General features: G+C 43.9%; 1 protein-coding gene across 1 annotated transcript; it reads left to right on the forward strand.

Moving 5' to 3' along the window:
* The first annotated feature begins 9,091 nt into the window (after positions 1–9,091).
* On the forward strand, positions 9,092–15,297 carry dusp7 (dual specificity phosphatase 7). The gene is made up of 3 exons (XM_080545622.1): positions 9,092–10,191; positions 12,250–12,678; positions 14,911–15,297. Exons 1-3 carry the CDS (start codon positions 9,753–9,755, stop codon positions 15,216–15,218), a joined length of 1,176 nt encoding a protein of 391 aa, XP_080401748.1. The 5' UTR covers positions 9,092–9,752; the 3' UTR covers positions 15,219–15,297.
* The last annotated feature ends 873 nt before the right edge of the window (positions 15,298–16,170 follow it).

The raw sequence follows: 16,170 nt of genomic DNA on the forward strand, positions 1-16,170 counted from the left end.
GGAAACCAGCCTCTGAGAGGAAAAGACGGGTTCTGAAAAGTTCTTCATTTGTCTGCATACATAGAGGAATCCTTTGAAGAACACTTTTGGGTTAGATGTAGACGCCTTTTAGATTAGACGTAGACCCTTTTTGGGTTCCACATAGAATCCTTTTCACAGAAGAGTTCTACGTGGAACCCAAAAGAGTTCTTCAAAGGGTTCCGCTACAGGGACAAATGAGTGTAGTCTGGGCTGTTTACCAGATCACACATTTTATTGGTCATGTCTTTTATTACTACTATTATTATTATTATTATTATTATTATATGTTATTATTAGTTTATATGAATAAATCATCAACTTATTTATTAGATGATTATTCAACGTGCTGCACCACAGCGTATGGCTTGTTAATGTTTGACATACACATGTGGCACATCTGTGTCCTGTGCTGTAAGTATGTAAATATGTAAGTATGTCTTTAGTATGTAAGTATGTCTTTAGTATGTAAGTATGTCTTTAGTATGTAAGTATGTCTTTAGTATGTCTTTAGTATCTAAGTATGTCTTTAGTATGTAAGTATGTCTTTACTATGTAAGTATGTCTTTAGTATGTAAGTATGTATTTAGTATGTAAGTATGTCTTTAGTATGTAAGTATGTCTTTAGTATGTAAGTATGTCTTTAGTATGTAAGTATGTCTTTAGTATGTAAGTATGTAAGTATGTCTTTAGTATGTAAGCATGTCTTTAGTATGTAAGCATGTCTTTAGTATGTAAGTATGTCTTTAGTATGTAAGCATGTCTTTAGTATGTAAGTATGTCTTTAGTATGTAAGCATGCCTTTAGTATGTAAGTATGTCTTTAGTATGTAAGTATGTCTTTAGTATGTAAGCATGTCTTTAGTATGTAAGCATGTCTTTAGTATGTAAGCATGTCTTTAGTATGTACGTATGTAAGTATGTCTTTAGTATGTAAGTATGTATTTAGTATGTAAGTATGTCTTTAGTATGTAAGCATGTCTTTAGTATGTAAGCATGTCTTTAGTATGTAAGCATGTCTTTAGTATGTAAGCATGTCTTTAGTATGTAAGCATGTCTTTAGTATGTCAGTATGTAAGTATGTCTTTTGGAGGAAATATCTGGGCGGAAATTAAACTCCTCTTAGAAACGGCCTGTGAAGAGCCTCAGTTCTGAGTTGATCTACGAGTCCAAAGACACTGATTGTTCTCTCACTGAAGCCTCCAGTGACACTCTGCCCCCCCCTCTCCCTCCTCCCCCGTCTCCTCTGACCACTAACGCTGCTTGGACTTGGCAGAGCCTCTGTATTACCTCATATCCTGCCCCCCGCCCCCCCCCCTCCCTCTCAGTGAGTATTGGGTTTGTGTTTGTCTGGGAAGCCAGGCCGTGCCGGGCCCCATGTGGGTCCTCTACACACACACACACACACACACACACACACCAGCCCACGCTTGGACTGCACAGACCTCCTTTCCACTCGTGTCTCATTTCTCTCTGTTGGAAAAACTTGTCCTGATTTAAAAGTGAGTTGAGTTGCTGGAGGGAAGGGATCTGGGATCTGGGAGAGCTTCCTGGTTCTGGGATGATCCTGGATGTTTAGACCATCAGCAGGGAAACACTGTTCATCAATCAACATGAGACTGAGCTTGTCCCTGTTGAAGTTGGAGGCTGTTTAACGGTATTAGAAAGGGAATTGACGGGAACTTTTGGCTCCGTGTTATGGCTTGCCTTAAGGTGCTGTATGTAACAGTAATGTCGTCCTCACACTGGTCAATACTGAATCACTCACAACTAGATTATACACACACACACACACCATTGAAGGAGTGGTTCAGTCTATTTTAGTGTTAAGGTGAGATCTCATCTCACCCTGAGTTGCGTAGTAGTGAAAGCTTGTCTGGTTCACCATTTGAAGCAAAATCCTTGCATGTAATTTATGCTGATTTTAGACTTCAGATGCTAACTCAAGGTCCATCGGAATCCTGTCTATTTGGAGAAGGTGCTGCTAACTTTTAGCCTGTGCTGAGGTAGCAAAGTGGAGAATGGAGAAGCAGAAAAGCTTTCACTATTGGCCTATGAGGACAACTCAGGGTAAGATAATTCACCTGAACATGAGGCTGAAAACATCCCTTCCCATTCCTTGTGTGTGTGGGTGTGTGTGTGGGTGGGTGGGTGGGTGGGTGGGTGTGTGTGTGTTCAACGTTTCGACTACGCTAGCAGCCTCTCATTGATACGCCACTGTGTGACCTCACCTGCTATCTCACCAAACTAGACCAGCCAGCTCCAATAGGGACAGTTCAACTATGTAACGTGAGCATACAATATCACTACCAGGGGAGTCTGGTGGAGGTAGAAATCGGAGGACGGGCTCATTGTAATGCATGGAATGGAATGAGGAATGGTATTAAACACATGTGGATACAGTAATAGGTTATTACAGTGTAATTAATAAGTTATTACAGTGTATTTAACCTGATCACTACTATCCTTTTAAGTTATTTTAGTTCACTTTGATAACATGTTTAAACGTGAGTCATATTGTTTGTTACGTCAGAGAGGAGATAACTAGGAGGTTAATTACTTCATTCAATATTAGGCAACCTAATTTATTATTTAATTAATTGTGGCATTTAGATTTTTACATATCACATATTTTGGTGATACTAATTTGATCTGAAAATTCACCCCAGAACAGTGGAAATAAAAATGTACACTTTAGTGGGCCTTTAATTAAATAAACAATCATCCATTTATCACATAAAGACAACTCAAAACTCAACACATGCACTACAGTGGAATTTTGACAGGGCCATACAAACGTGGTGCAATAATACAACTGACCAACGTATACCAAGGCTCAGTGACAGGAGGATTACTTCCCACCAGCTCTGATCTGACATACCTCCTATGAAGAGATGGTGTTGTGGTTTATCAACGATTCAAACACAGGTCATAGGTCAAACACAGAGTGACCTGAGGGCCTCCTCGAGGGAGGGACTCACACCAAGGGACAAAAGCAGAGAGACGAGACGAGAGAGAAGAAGAGCAGCTCTTCAGCCGTGGCCATTGTCCAGCTGCAAACTCTACTGACCTGCTGTGGAGGGAAGTGGGAGAGTATCGCCATATTCGCACAGGACTAGTTTTATCTGGTGACCTCTGGTCATTTGTAACAATTATGGAGCTCGTCTGTGTTCTTAATCCCATGCGAATCGGCCATGTCCGTAAAAATGTCCACCGCAAAGGAAACAAAGGGGAAGAAAAAAGGAAAGAAAGGCGGTAAGAACAAACAGGCTGCAGACCGACCTGAGGATCAAGTTCTGACAAACACAGCAAACGAACCGTGAACACCTTCCCCAAAGACCAGGATGAAGACCCATCAACAACCACCTGACTCTACAACCACATCTCTACTGTAACTTCACATGAGCAAACATCTCTCCTACTGTGCTGTAGATTACCGTGTTCTCATGGGAATTGTTTCTATCTCTTGACAGCCCAAACCAAGAAGCCATCAAGTGGTCAGGACTCCAGTGATGGAGATTCTACTCAGGCCAGACTCTCCACTGGGTACACCACCTGCCCAGGTGAGTCCCTGACCCCTAACTTTTTTTTTCTTTTTTCTTAGTGGGGCAGTCCCACTCATATTTTTCATTTTTATTGACAGTTACAGTGAAGATTTAGACAGGAAGGATGGGTGAGAGAGAGAGGAGGGATGACATGCAGGATGTCCCTGGCCGGAATCGAACCGGGGACCCTGCGGTTACATGGTCAGCGCTTAACCCGCTACGCCACCTAAGCACCCCCCTGACCCCTAACCTTGACTGTGTGGACACTGACCTGGTCCAGAGAGCCCCGCTGACCTCAACTTAACTCTCCTTCTCTCTGTCCTGACAGACCCTGACCCAGGTCGACTGGCAACTGCCTGGCGTCCCTTAATATGTCCGCCACTTCTAACGATCACACTGCTGTCTCTAACCGAACCAAATCCACCTCTGAGACCAAGGCTACTGCTACCGACCGTGAGGGCCAGACATCGACGACTCTCTGTGAGACCCAAGACATCAGACACGGATGGTCTGACCTCCAGTGGGTCTACAGTGCTGCCTGCTCTCATCGGCGAGGATGAGGAGTGTGATGATGATGATGATGAAGGGCTTGTGGACAAAGCTGTCACGTCTGATGAGGACATCAGTGACCAGGTGGAGGTAAAACCGCTGGAGCTTCTTGTTGCCTACGATGAGGACCACTTCTTCAACATGAACACTCACGTGAACATGGATCTATAAATCACCAGGGCATAACCCTAGAGCATGTTCAGCGAAACAAAATGTAAAAAAATAAATCAGTGCCACAAATTCTTGAGTTGTGTTGATACTTGTAACAGTGTGCAACTGTACAAGACACGTTGATCAAGGAAAAACAAGTGTCCAGTCAACATGGTGTCCCCCCGTGAATGATGTACGTAGCTCCCCTCTATTAAAGGAGAGTGACTGAGAAACCTGTGAATGACGCAAGACGTTTTATTCATAAACTGTTTATCAAGGCACTCGGGTTGTCTGTTTTACAGTGCTCAGCCACATAAACACCCTGACTGGTGCCTAGTGATGGTTGCTACACTACACTCAGTCAAGAAAAAACAAGCAGTTCCTCGCTCCATTCCACGCATTACAACGAGGCCTGTCCTCCGATTTCTACCTCCACCAGCTTCAACTTCTCTATACCTCGTACCGAGGGGCTACACCGTGTAACATGAGCGTATAGCATCACTATACAGTACGGTATCATACTCGATGCTGAACTATGCACTGTAATGTGGGCAACATGATCTATCACAACCTTATCCCATATCCTTATCATGACACCTGCCCTGCCCTTAACCTCACACTGCACACGGAAACTACCTAGCGTGAGCACACATCGCTGGCAGTATGACTAAGCCTAAGTATAGCTGTTTTTACGTAATGTGAGCATACAGCAAGGCGGTATGACTAAAGCCTAACTATGGCTGTTTGTGTGATGCGTGTCAGTGGGGCAGACATGGATATAAAGGAAGGGGGTGAGATAAGGGCCGGAAGGGGCCGGAACAGTCTCACATGAGTCAGTGAGATGCTTTATGGCTGGAGTAGTACTGCCTCTTACTTACATACTGAGCACAGCAAAGGCAGTGAGTGATAAGGGTACGGCGAGGTAAGCGTAAGGTGTGATATTATTGATTTAGATACTGATACACAAAAGTGTGCCTCAAAGCAGTAAATCTTATCTGCCCGGGCATAGAAGTCACCCTGAAGTCACCTTGTATACTTCTTCACCACCAACACCACCACCACTCTCTCTTTCTCTCCCTCTCTCTCTCTCTCTCTCTTTCTCTCCCTCTCTCTCTCTCTCTCTCTCTCTCTCTCTCTCTCTCTCTTCCTCTCTCTCTTCCTCTCTCTCTTCCTCTCTCTCTTCCTCTCCCTCCCTCTCTCTCTCTCTTTCTCTATCCTTCACTACCCCCCCCCTCTCTCTATCCCTTACTATCTCCCCCCCCCCCCCATCTCTCTCTTCCATGTAGTGTTTAATAATGTATCTAAGGAGAGAGTTTGCACTGACTAAGGGAGTGCCTAGAGTTCACACACACACACACACACACACACACACACACACACACACACACACTCTCTCTCTCTCACACACACACACCCCCCATCCCCCTAGCACAGGCCTCTCCGGTGCCTTGAAATATTGATAGTGTTCTACATAGCCTTACACTTTCATTGAAGATTATTGTTTTAGTGTTGTTGGAGGGTGCTGAGAGTTAGTGCCTGGTTAGTGTCGAGTAGTGGGGATTACTCACCGAATCCATTGAATTGCAGTGTTTTGGCTTGACTAGCGAGTGTGTCGTTGATTTTCAACAACGTTGACATTTATTTACATTTTTCAAAATAAAAGTCGGAACATTTTGATTGGTTGCCGACTTCTTCCCGCTTTCACCAGCTGCTGTCACATTATGCTTTGAGTTTGATTTGAGTTTTGAGTTCTTAGCCTCCATGTAAAGGAGTGGCCCTCCACTAAAGACCATTTTACATATATATTCAATCACGCAATGCTGTAAAGAGCAAGATGTTAGTGTTTGTGGATTGTATTGTTATTGGTGACAGCTAGATTGGTGACTACTTGACAAAGCTGATTATAATTCAGGTAATTAGGGCATCTGACATCCTATAAATAGGTGTGTCGCTGAAGTTTGTCAATTGAATGTTTTCACCAAGGTGAGTCACAAGATTGTAGCTGCCAATATCGTGTTGTTTTCACTTTCGCTCTGCGTTTGCAGTTTTAAAATAGATCTACTCTTTTATGAACAGTTTGTCTGTCATTGTTTTAATCCTTTTAAGTGGTTGGGCATCAGCCAGCCCTTGCATACTGTACTGTATGTGGATATATACATCTTAATCAGAAATAATGGAAAGACTTTACCGTTATAAAACACAGAGGATACCAAGCAAGAGACCAGAGAGAGAACTCCATCACATTAATGGGTTTTCCAGACCTGGCTTTATACGTTGGGGGGGGGGGACGCCACGCCGCTGTTCGGGGCTGTTGAGACCGACCGTATCGGAAACCCAAATGGAAGGCGTGGGAGTCAGAACACTACAGAGGTGTACTTTGTGGAAACTACCTCTAGACGATGTCATTGGTTGGAATTACCAAGCAGCCCTTCAGCCCACTGCAGTGATTTTTTAGCTCTCACCTGCACAGATTACATTACCATGCCAGAGTGTCTGGCTAATGCTTCATCTCCACCTACCTCCATACTCCACGCTGCCATCTGGGAAAGGTGATGTTCTGTTGGAGAAGTTTGTGTGTTCCATAGTACAGTCCACAGGAGTAGTCCATACAGTACCATAACATAACCTATCGTGCAGGGGAGGCCGGTGGAGGTAGAAATCGGAGGACAGGCTCGTTGTAATGAATGGAACGAGGAACGGCATCAAACACATGTTTAAATTACAATAAGCCCGTCCTCCGATTTCTACCTCCACCAGCCTCCCCTGCCTGGCAGGTTATGTTATGGTCCATCCAGTATGGACAATACTATGACATAACTTCAACATAACTAATTGATAATAAAATGAGTTAGTTGGGTCTGTGATTCTGTGCAATTCCATCCATAGACATCTTGATATAGGCCTGTAAATAGGGGAAGTCTGTCTAACTGGTTCTTGGTTTAGGGGTTGGGCTAGGCTAAGCTAACGCATTGTATACATGTGTACTGTATGGGCTAGGCTAGGTTAGCAGCAGTACCCAGGCAGTGCTCAGGCCTGTTCGTTCCACTTATTGTTCATAGGAGAGCTTTGGGGTCAAGAGGGATGGAAACAGAAGAGCGGCCAGTCTGGAGTAACTGAACAGTAAGTCACTGGGACGCAGGGATAAAGAGCCATTGTCCTGTGCCAGCTCACTCCAAGCCTCCTGGCCTGCAGCTGTGTGTGTGTGTGGAAATATAAAGTTCCTCTTTTTTACCCCTGTAAGACTGACTATGTTCACCATCTGTTAATACACGTTTCTGCTGCCTGTTATTCACGGTGATATGTGGCTTTAATTTGATAACTTTATTTACTTTATTCATTTCCTTGTAGCATGTCAAACAGGCCTCAGGGAGAGGGGTGAGTCGTGCCAAAGGGTTAGTTGAGACCTTGTTTCGAGGAAACTATACACAGAATGAATCATAGGAAGAGGACATTCTTTTATATGATCACTTTATTACTTCCTTATAGCTGTCAAATAGGCCTACTACTACAGGTCGGCCACATGGGCATGTACACACAGGCATAGGGCATCACATAAGGTAATTAACTATGTATGACACTCTGTTACTGTAAGCATGGCAAAAATACACTTCCTCAAGCTCGTGCCATAAGGGAACCTACTATGGTAGGGGATAGCTACATAGTAGGTTCCCTATGGCACTAGCTTGAGGAAATGTATTTTTACCAAATGATGGTGGATGTAGAAATCGGATTTGTGATACATGAGTCATGACAGTTCTGTTCCAATGTTTGACACCGTTCCTCATTACGTTCCATGTATTCCAATGAGCCCGACCTCCAATTCCTACCTCCACCCGCCTCCCCTGATGTGTAGGTGTATAAAATGAAAATGAAAAGCAACAATTTGTTCAGATGTTACAATAAATACATGATCACATTTTGCCATTATCACATTTTGGCATCTATAGTGGAATTATTTATTTACATACTCTCTCTAAATAGCTGTTCTTGTTTTCCGTCTAATTTCCATCAATACTTTTAGTGATCAAACATTGTACCACTAAACATGTCTAAAGATAGTATCGATCTAGTCCTCATTTCACACAAAAGTTGCAAGCCAATCATACACATAAATATATATTATAGAATCGGAATATGTCTATGATTGAAACGTTCCATTCACAATCTGCATTCTCCCTGCCTTCAGCACTGTGCGTCTCCTGTCCACCAATAGCACAACATGGCCCATTCTCAATCTCACTCGTTGTCATTTGAATAGAATTTCCATGTGTATGTTCCTGAGAGACATGAATACATTTAACTGTATCCGTTCCAGCGAGCAGCGAGATCCAGTTATGCCCTTACAAGAAAAATGTGTCCAAAAATAAATGGTATTGTATTGTCTACTAGGAATTAGACAAAAGACAATGACCGGTCTCATCAAAAAGTTGTGTCCCAAGTCATTTGACAGATGCATGTATTTATTTGAATTTTGCAAATCAATGTAGGTAGTTAAGTACTGTATGCATCTCGTCTTCAAGACACAGAAAAGATGGCTCTTATGCTCCATGTCTTAAGTGAGTGCATGAGTGCATTACATGTCTTCAGGTTAGGTCTTAAGACGACTTTAAGACATCTTGACAGACAAAATGTCTTATTAACAATCTCAAGACAAGGTGATGGCTGGGTATGTAGTTAAGTTCTGTACGTATCGGAGGAGAGGTTGGATAGCAGGGCTTTCTGCTCTGTGTCTTTAAATGCTCCACAACTCCTCCTTCCTCCATGACATGACTGTCTGTCTGCAAAGCCCCTTTTTAGTTCGGGCTGTCACTGCGCTGGCTGGAAATGACAAGCTTGGAGGCAGTCTGGATGCAAACATGTTACAATAATGTGCTACAACACCGCTGGAATCCAGATCTCATCATATTGGACATAGAAAACGGGTCCAGTGAGGGATCCAATCGGTCTGCATGATCCAATGGACGTCGACACACGGCACTGAATGAACGAACCCTCCGGATCCAGAAGGAACTGAATAACAGAACCACATCCTTCATGTTTTAATGTTCACACGCCTGGCGTACTCACTCCATCTCCATCCAGCCCTGGAGAACGTCTGGCTTGCGGGCTTTACCGAGGGACGTCGGTTGTGTGTGCGGGGCTTGACGGTTACGATGCCATAACTTCAACATTATGATATTATGATCATAAAATGAGTTAGTTGGATCTGTGATTCTGTGTAATTCTCTGATCCATAGACATCTTGATATATTATAGGCCTGTACATAGGGGAAGACAAGAGAAGTTTTGACACCGTGATTTCATTTAGTGATTTTTCAACCCCGTAATCTAACTGCAAAAAGGATTTTTCAACCCCCGTAATCTAACTGCAAAAGGATTTTTCCAAGCCCGTAATCTAACTGCAAAAAGGATTTTCCAACCCCGTAATCTAACTGCAAAAGGATTTTTTCAACCCCGTAATCTAACTGCAAAACCTCAAAATTTCACCCAAATGAAAATTAATCTCTGGAGCGCTGCTGCTTCCCGGGACGTGACCGCGATCGCGATGATGTCGAGCAAGAGTGCGGCATGGCTGCAGGAGGAACTGGAGGGGTCCCCCCTGGCCGGGCTCGGGGGGCTGAGCTCCTCTCTCCTCCTGCTGGACTGTCGGTCCCACGACCAGTACGAGACGTCCCACGTGGAGACGGCGATCAACCTGGCCATCCCGGGCCTGATGCTCCGGAGGCTGAAGAAAGGGAACCTGCCCATCCGCTCCATCATCCCCAACAACGAGGACAAGGAGCGGTTCGTCGCGCGGTGCCTGAGCGACGTGGTGGTCCTGTACGACGAGGCCACCGCGGACTGGCAGGAGAGCGGCGCGGCGAGCTCTGTGCTGGGGCTGCTCCTGCAGAAGCTCCGGGACGATGGGTGTAAGGCTTATTACCTGGAGGGTAAGTCAAGAGATGCATTTTTAGATTATTATTATATATATATTTTAAATCGTGACCATAGAATGATAAGGTTCTAGGATCTCAATTTTTGTCAAAATTGAGTTTTTTACATAATCTGATCCATTAGGTGTTTATTGAAGCCTGTGTGGTGTTATTTTTAAAATGTTGACTTTTTTGAGTTAGTAATGAATAAAATACAAAGGTTCCATCTCACAAAACATAATGGAATGTAAAAACTTTGACGCTCAATATCTCTGAACTGCCCTAAACGGAGATAGAACCTTCTCATTCTAAACGGAGATAGAACCTTATCATTCTAAACGGAGATAGAACCTTCTCATTCTAAACGGAGATAGAACCTTCTCATTCTAAGCTCACGAAATGTTTTCGTTCACATTTTTGTCTCATAGTCTTGAGACTTGAGTTGATCAATTGGTATTTTATTAGAAACATGGGTTTCGACTGTAAGACTTTTGTTATGGACAGATCAGGTCTCATAAATCATAATGTTTATTCACTTCTCTTAGAAAGTCAAGTCAAGTGTCAGTCAAGGTTTTGCTTCGTTGTGTCCGGTGGTTTGCGCGCAGCCTTACAGCCCATAAAGTTTGGTTACATTGTTGTGAAATTATGTCAGCGACAATGCAACTATGTGCCAATAAGAAGTCCCTCTAGATTGCTATTTGACATGCATTAAGCCTATACATTTAGTATTATTGTCGTTTATTCGTTTTTATAAGATAATTATTAGAGAATCGTTTAAATCACTCCATTCACTACTCGCGACCTTTTCAACATCACGCTACGCTTATTATAGTGTGATAATAATATTTGTTTACCGTTACATTCTTTCGCGTTTAAAGTTGTCTTAATGATTAATCTTTATAGTTTTTTATAGTAATATTCCCCCTGTATTATCTGCAAACCCCCCAATGTGTCAAATAGCCATAGACAGTATCAGGTGACAACACGAATAGCCATATTTAAATCTCAATATCTAAATCTAATCTAAAGTCACTCCGTCTGTCTCGGTATGAATTTTAACTTCGAAAGAATTCACATTTCACACACAGATTCAGTTTTCAGTTAATGTTCTAAAATGGCTCCGCCATGTTGTTCCCCTTCAGGAAAAGACGTGCGTTTCATGAATGAACAGGAAGATAGTCCGACGCACTGTGCTCAGACCACGAGCCTGTACAATAGCTTTTACAAAAGAAAACCCAAAAAAATAAACCATAAACGAATATAACCGCCTGTGTTATTATCCTAGGGTATAGCTCATGTGGACAAGGGAGATATTTGAATGGCATTTCCCATGCATGTTTCAAGCTCACTGTCATTCACAAAAGTCCCCTGCTCTCTGTACCATGTTATGCAGATAGTAATGCAGCTAGTTATATGCAGATAGTAAGCCTATATGCAGCTAGTTATAATATGCAGCTAGTTATAATATGCAGATAGTTATATGCAGCTAGTTATAATATGCCGATAGTTATATGCAGATAGTTATATGCAGATAGTTATAATATGCAGCTAGTTATAATATGCAGCTAGTTATATGCAGATAGTTATATGCAGCTAGTTATATGCAGATAGTTATAATATGCAGCTAGTTATATGCAGATAGTTATAATATGCAGATAGTTATATGCAGATAGTTATATGCAGATAGTTATATGCAGCTAGTCGTCCCTTAGAGCAGACCAGTAGTTCATTCCCCCTAGTTTATTACCGTTTTTGGTACATGTGATATTCTGTCAAAATGTGAAGCATGGGTAATCCATAATGATTAGATTAGCATGTGGTTGTCTGGTTGTAGATCGTACATTATGAATATATAAATGGTTATGCAATTTTATTCAAGGGGGCGGGGGGGGGGGCATGCGCATGCAGTCAGATCTCTGTACCGTAACATCAGTGATGAAGATGGATTTCCCTTTGCGTGGAGGTTAATTTGATAACGCAATTATCCCTAATCACATTTTCGCCGGGGCCTGTAGGACCCTATGTCCAATTACTGTCAAAGTAACAGAAATACATAATCTCTATTATCCTTTCCAGGGGGATTCAACAAGTTCCAGACAGAGTACCCCGACCACTGCGAGACGAACCTGGACTGTTCGTGTCCCAGCAGCTCCCCCCCGGCCTCGGTGCTAGGCCTGGGGGGGCTGAGGATCAGCTCGGACTGCTCCGACGGAGAGTCGGACCGCGAGCCGGGCAGCGCCACCGAGTCGGAGGGCAGCCCCCTGCCCAGCAACCAGCCTGCCTTCCCCGTCCAGATCCTGCCCTACCTCTACCTGGGCTGTGCCAAAGACTCCACCAACCTGGACGTCCTGGGGAAGTACAACATCAAGTACATCCTCAACGTCACTCCCAACCTCCCCAACATGTTCGAACACGACGGGGACTTCAAGTACAAGCAGATCCCCATCTCGGATCACTGGAGCCAAAACCTCTCGCAGTTTTTCCCGGAGGCCATTTCTTTCATCGGTAAGGCAGCGGTGGCATCCATCTTAAATGGTTAACTATTAACCCCGGAGCACTTTGGAGTTTGAAGGTCGTCGTCACGTGTTTTGTTGTCGGTGTGTTTGTGATGTCAGATATTTTCCAGTAGTCATCTGTCCGTCAGGTCTCCACTGTATTTATCCATTCTCAAGATAGGCATACATCAGCATACTATAGCGGTCATTTCATCAGGGGAGGCTGGTGGAGGTAGAAATCGGAGGACGGGCTCATTGTAACCTCATGGAATGGAGTGAGACACGGTAGCCCCCACACGTGCGTCGGATACCATGTCTCATTCCGTTCCGCTCGTGTTTGATACCGTTCCTCATTTCATTCATTGTAGGTAGTTGCATCAGAACCACAACAGTGTATTCTGCATAATCAGGGGTTTAACACAAATTCTCTAATAAGTTCTCTAGAACTAGATCAGTATGTACGCTCTGGCCTGTTTGCCATTTGTACGTGAATTGGGATAGCGTAAACAAACTGTTAATCCCTCCAAATGGAGATTGATGTATTAGTCAGCAATTTAAGGATAACTAGACAAGGTCTCAGAGGCACTACATCATTGTTTTTACCCTTGAGTGATTCTGAACTCTGAGGTGATTGATATCCTCTTAGTGGTTTGTGGTATTTCACTTCACACGATGGAAAGCCGAGAAGTGATTGGTTCCTTCAGCCACATTGCTCCGGCGTTCTCAGGAGGGAGGGGAAGGGATTATATCGTGCAATCTGTCTTGAATTAACACATCAAAAGTAAAAATATAAGTCAACAGTTCTCATTACACTGTACGAGGGAATGTCCATATTATTAACCCTCATAACACAACTTGAAAGAACGAGGCCAGGAACCCGTTGGGATTACAAGTATGTGTGTGATTATAACGTCGTCCACTTCAGTATTCCAGATCCCAACCATTTTGGGGGTTAATCCCCTCGTTCCCGAGGGACTGCCAGGGCTTTCCCTCCACCAGGTTCATGGGAATGTTGACGTTTTGTTTGGCCGCTGGAATGTCCGGTGTGGGGTTTTGTTTTTAGAGTGCCACTGCTTGGAAGGAAATCTGCCATCTGCAGACTGAGGACAAGTCAGAGTTGAGTTGGGGGGTTGGGGGGATGGGGGTTAAATCTAGCTCTGGAATCTGTGGCAGGGTTTTAAACTTCAACTTCACCGTTAGGTAAATCGTATCAGGGGGAGGCTGGTGGAGGTAGAAATTGGAGGACGGGCTCATTGTAATGCATGGAATGGAAGAAAATTGCTCTGAATCAAAACACGTATTTGCAACCATTGCGTTGGTCGCTACCTAGCAGCTAATAAGAAAACATCGCTATGTACTAACATCTAGCTGCATGTTTAGCACATCACAACATGCTGATAGATAATTCCATTCCATGCATTCAAATGAACCCGTCCTCCGATTTCTACCTCCACTGTGAAATTGCCTTGGGGTTTTGCTCAACCTTTGACAGTTAGATGTAGAAAGGTTGTTTCACCCACAGACACCACATCCTCTCTCAGATGGCTGTTGGTTTCTCCCCATTGATGTTGATAGAAACGTGTGTGAATGAGAGGTACACACACACTTGTGTGTGTGATTGTCCTCTCTATGGTGAGTGTTGCAGAATTTGATTTGGTTCAATCAGCGTGGAGGATATTGTAATCTTGATCTCTCAAACATGGAGTGCGTATGAAAAGGGAATACAATATGTTGCTTGGTAACATTCTGGGACTGGATAGGAGAACATTAGGAGGGGGACATTTGTTTTGAAGAGTGAGCTCATACATACAATATTAATTTGGCAAACGCTCTGGCAGTCTGTATCTGTGAGCCAACTGACCTCAATCCAGTCGAATACGCTCCTAGCGAGAGTTTAAACATGTTCTCTCCATCACGAGGGAGAGAGAGAGTGGGAGAGAGAGAGAGAGAGAGAGAGAGAGAGAGAGGGAGGGAGGGAGGGAGGGAGTTAGGGGAGAGAAAAATATAAATCAAAAATGATTAAGTTATCGCTGCATGTTGCGTAATAAAGTATATCTTGTTAACTGGATTTTATCTTTTCCCTCTTCCATATTATATATTTGCCACATGACATTCCAATATGCTGTGGACATGTACCACAACGTTCATAGATGCTGTTATAACTGAGTATTGCAACACCTCAGACTTCAGCAGGCTCAGAGACTTATCGCTCTCCTCTCCCTCCTCTCTCTCTCTCTCTCAGATGAAGCTCGTTCCAAAAAGTGTGGTATCCTGGTCCATTGCCTGGCGGGCATCAGTCGCTCTGTGACGGTAACCGTGGCCTACCTGATGCAGAAGCTCAACCTCTCCCTCAACGACGCCTATGACTTTGTCAAGAGGAAGAAGTCCAACATCTCCCCCAACTTCAACTTCATGGGTCAGCTCCTGGACTTCGAGAGGACGCTGGGTCTGAACAGCCCGTGTGACAACCGCACGCCCAGCGACCAGCTCTTCTTCACCACGCCGACCAATCACAACGTGTTTCAGCTCGACACGCTGGAGTCCACATGAAGACCCCCTGCTGGGAAGAGGCGGAGCTTTGTATGATTGGTCGGAACAGCCGTCCTATGAATGTTTATCTCGAGGCTGTCTCTCCAGAGGCTCTCAGCCTTGACGAGGGTGGGGGGGGCCACGGACAGGGGGGGGGCAGAGGTGAAAGGTTAGAGGGCGTGTCGGAATACCTCTCCTCAGAGAGGACGTTCCCAGAACAGGAACGGATGTCCTGGTGCTGCCTCCGACCGGACTGACGGACGGCTTTGCCCGTCCTGCCTTTCGGGGGGGGAAAACAGACTGTTTTTTGTCTTTATTTGGAATTCCGGAGATGTCCTCTGACGGACTGACACAGAGGACGCGGCAACAGGAAAAGCTTCATACAAAGATAGGAAACTGGATCTGCAGTGTTTAATTTATTGTTGTCTGTGACACGGGCAGTGTCCTCAGCCTCCTCACATGAAAGGTGCCAATGTTGTAGAGCGGTTGGGATTGTCAGGGAGGCGATCCCGGTCTACTGAATGTAGGGTCCGACGTTTTGTTTTTTGTTTTTTAAAAACCGAGAAATGAACACAAACACAAACACAAGTATGTTCACGTGCTCTACATCTTAACATGCAGACTTATAACATGTATGTTCAGTACCTACTGTTTAGTATGATGATGTCTACATGCATTTTGTATATTTGTATACATTTTACGCACAAATGTATGCCATCATAAACCTACTCTTTATCTCCAAAAAAACAACAACAACAACAATGAAATAATGATACAATACTGGCTGACGAGATTGTAACCTAAAGGAAAAAACAGACCAAGGAAAAAAGGAAACGTCTGTGGATATTCTGGTTGTTTATGTAGATTTGTCTTCTAGTTTTTTTTTTTTTGTATATGTTTGTAATGACATAATGCGTTTTGCACAGTGGTGGAAGCCTTTCACTTCTTGGCACTTAGCACTGGTACTCCAGGC

Source organism: Nansenia antarctica (genome assembly GCF_963989245.1).
Source record: "Nansenia antarctica genome assembly, chromosome: 15".
Lineage (NCBI taxonomy): Eukaryota > Metazoa > Chordata > Actinopteri > Argentiniformes > Microstomatidae > Nansenia > Nansenia antarctica.

What these genes read in the sequence shown, in the direction of transcription:
- dusp7 (XM_080545622.1), top strand. Translation starts at nt 9,753, where the DNA reads ATGAAAATTAATCTCTGGAGCGCTGCTGCTTCCCGGGACGTGACCGCG. An exon ending in TAAGGCTTATTACCTGGAGG is followed by an intron (nt 10,192 to 12,249) that starts GTAAGTCAAGAG and finishes TATCCTTTCCAG; the next exon opens with GGGGATTCAACAAGTTCCAG. An exon ending in GGAGGCCATTTCTTTCATCG is followed by an intron (nt 12,679 to 14,910) that starts GTAAGGCAGCGG and finishes TCTCTCTCTCAG; the next exon opens with ATGAAGCTCGTTCCAAAAAG.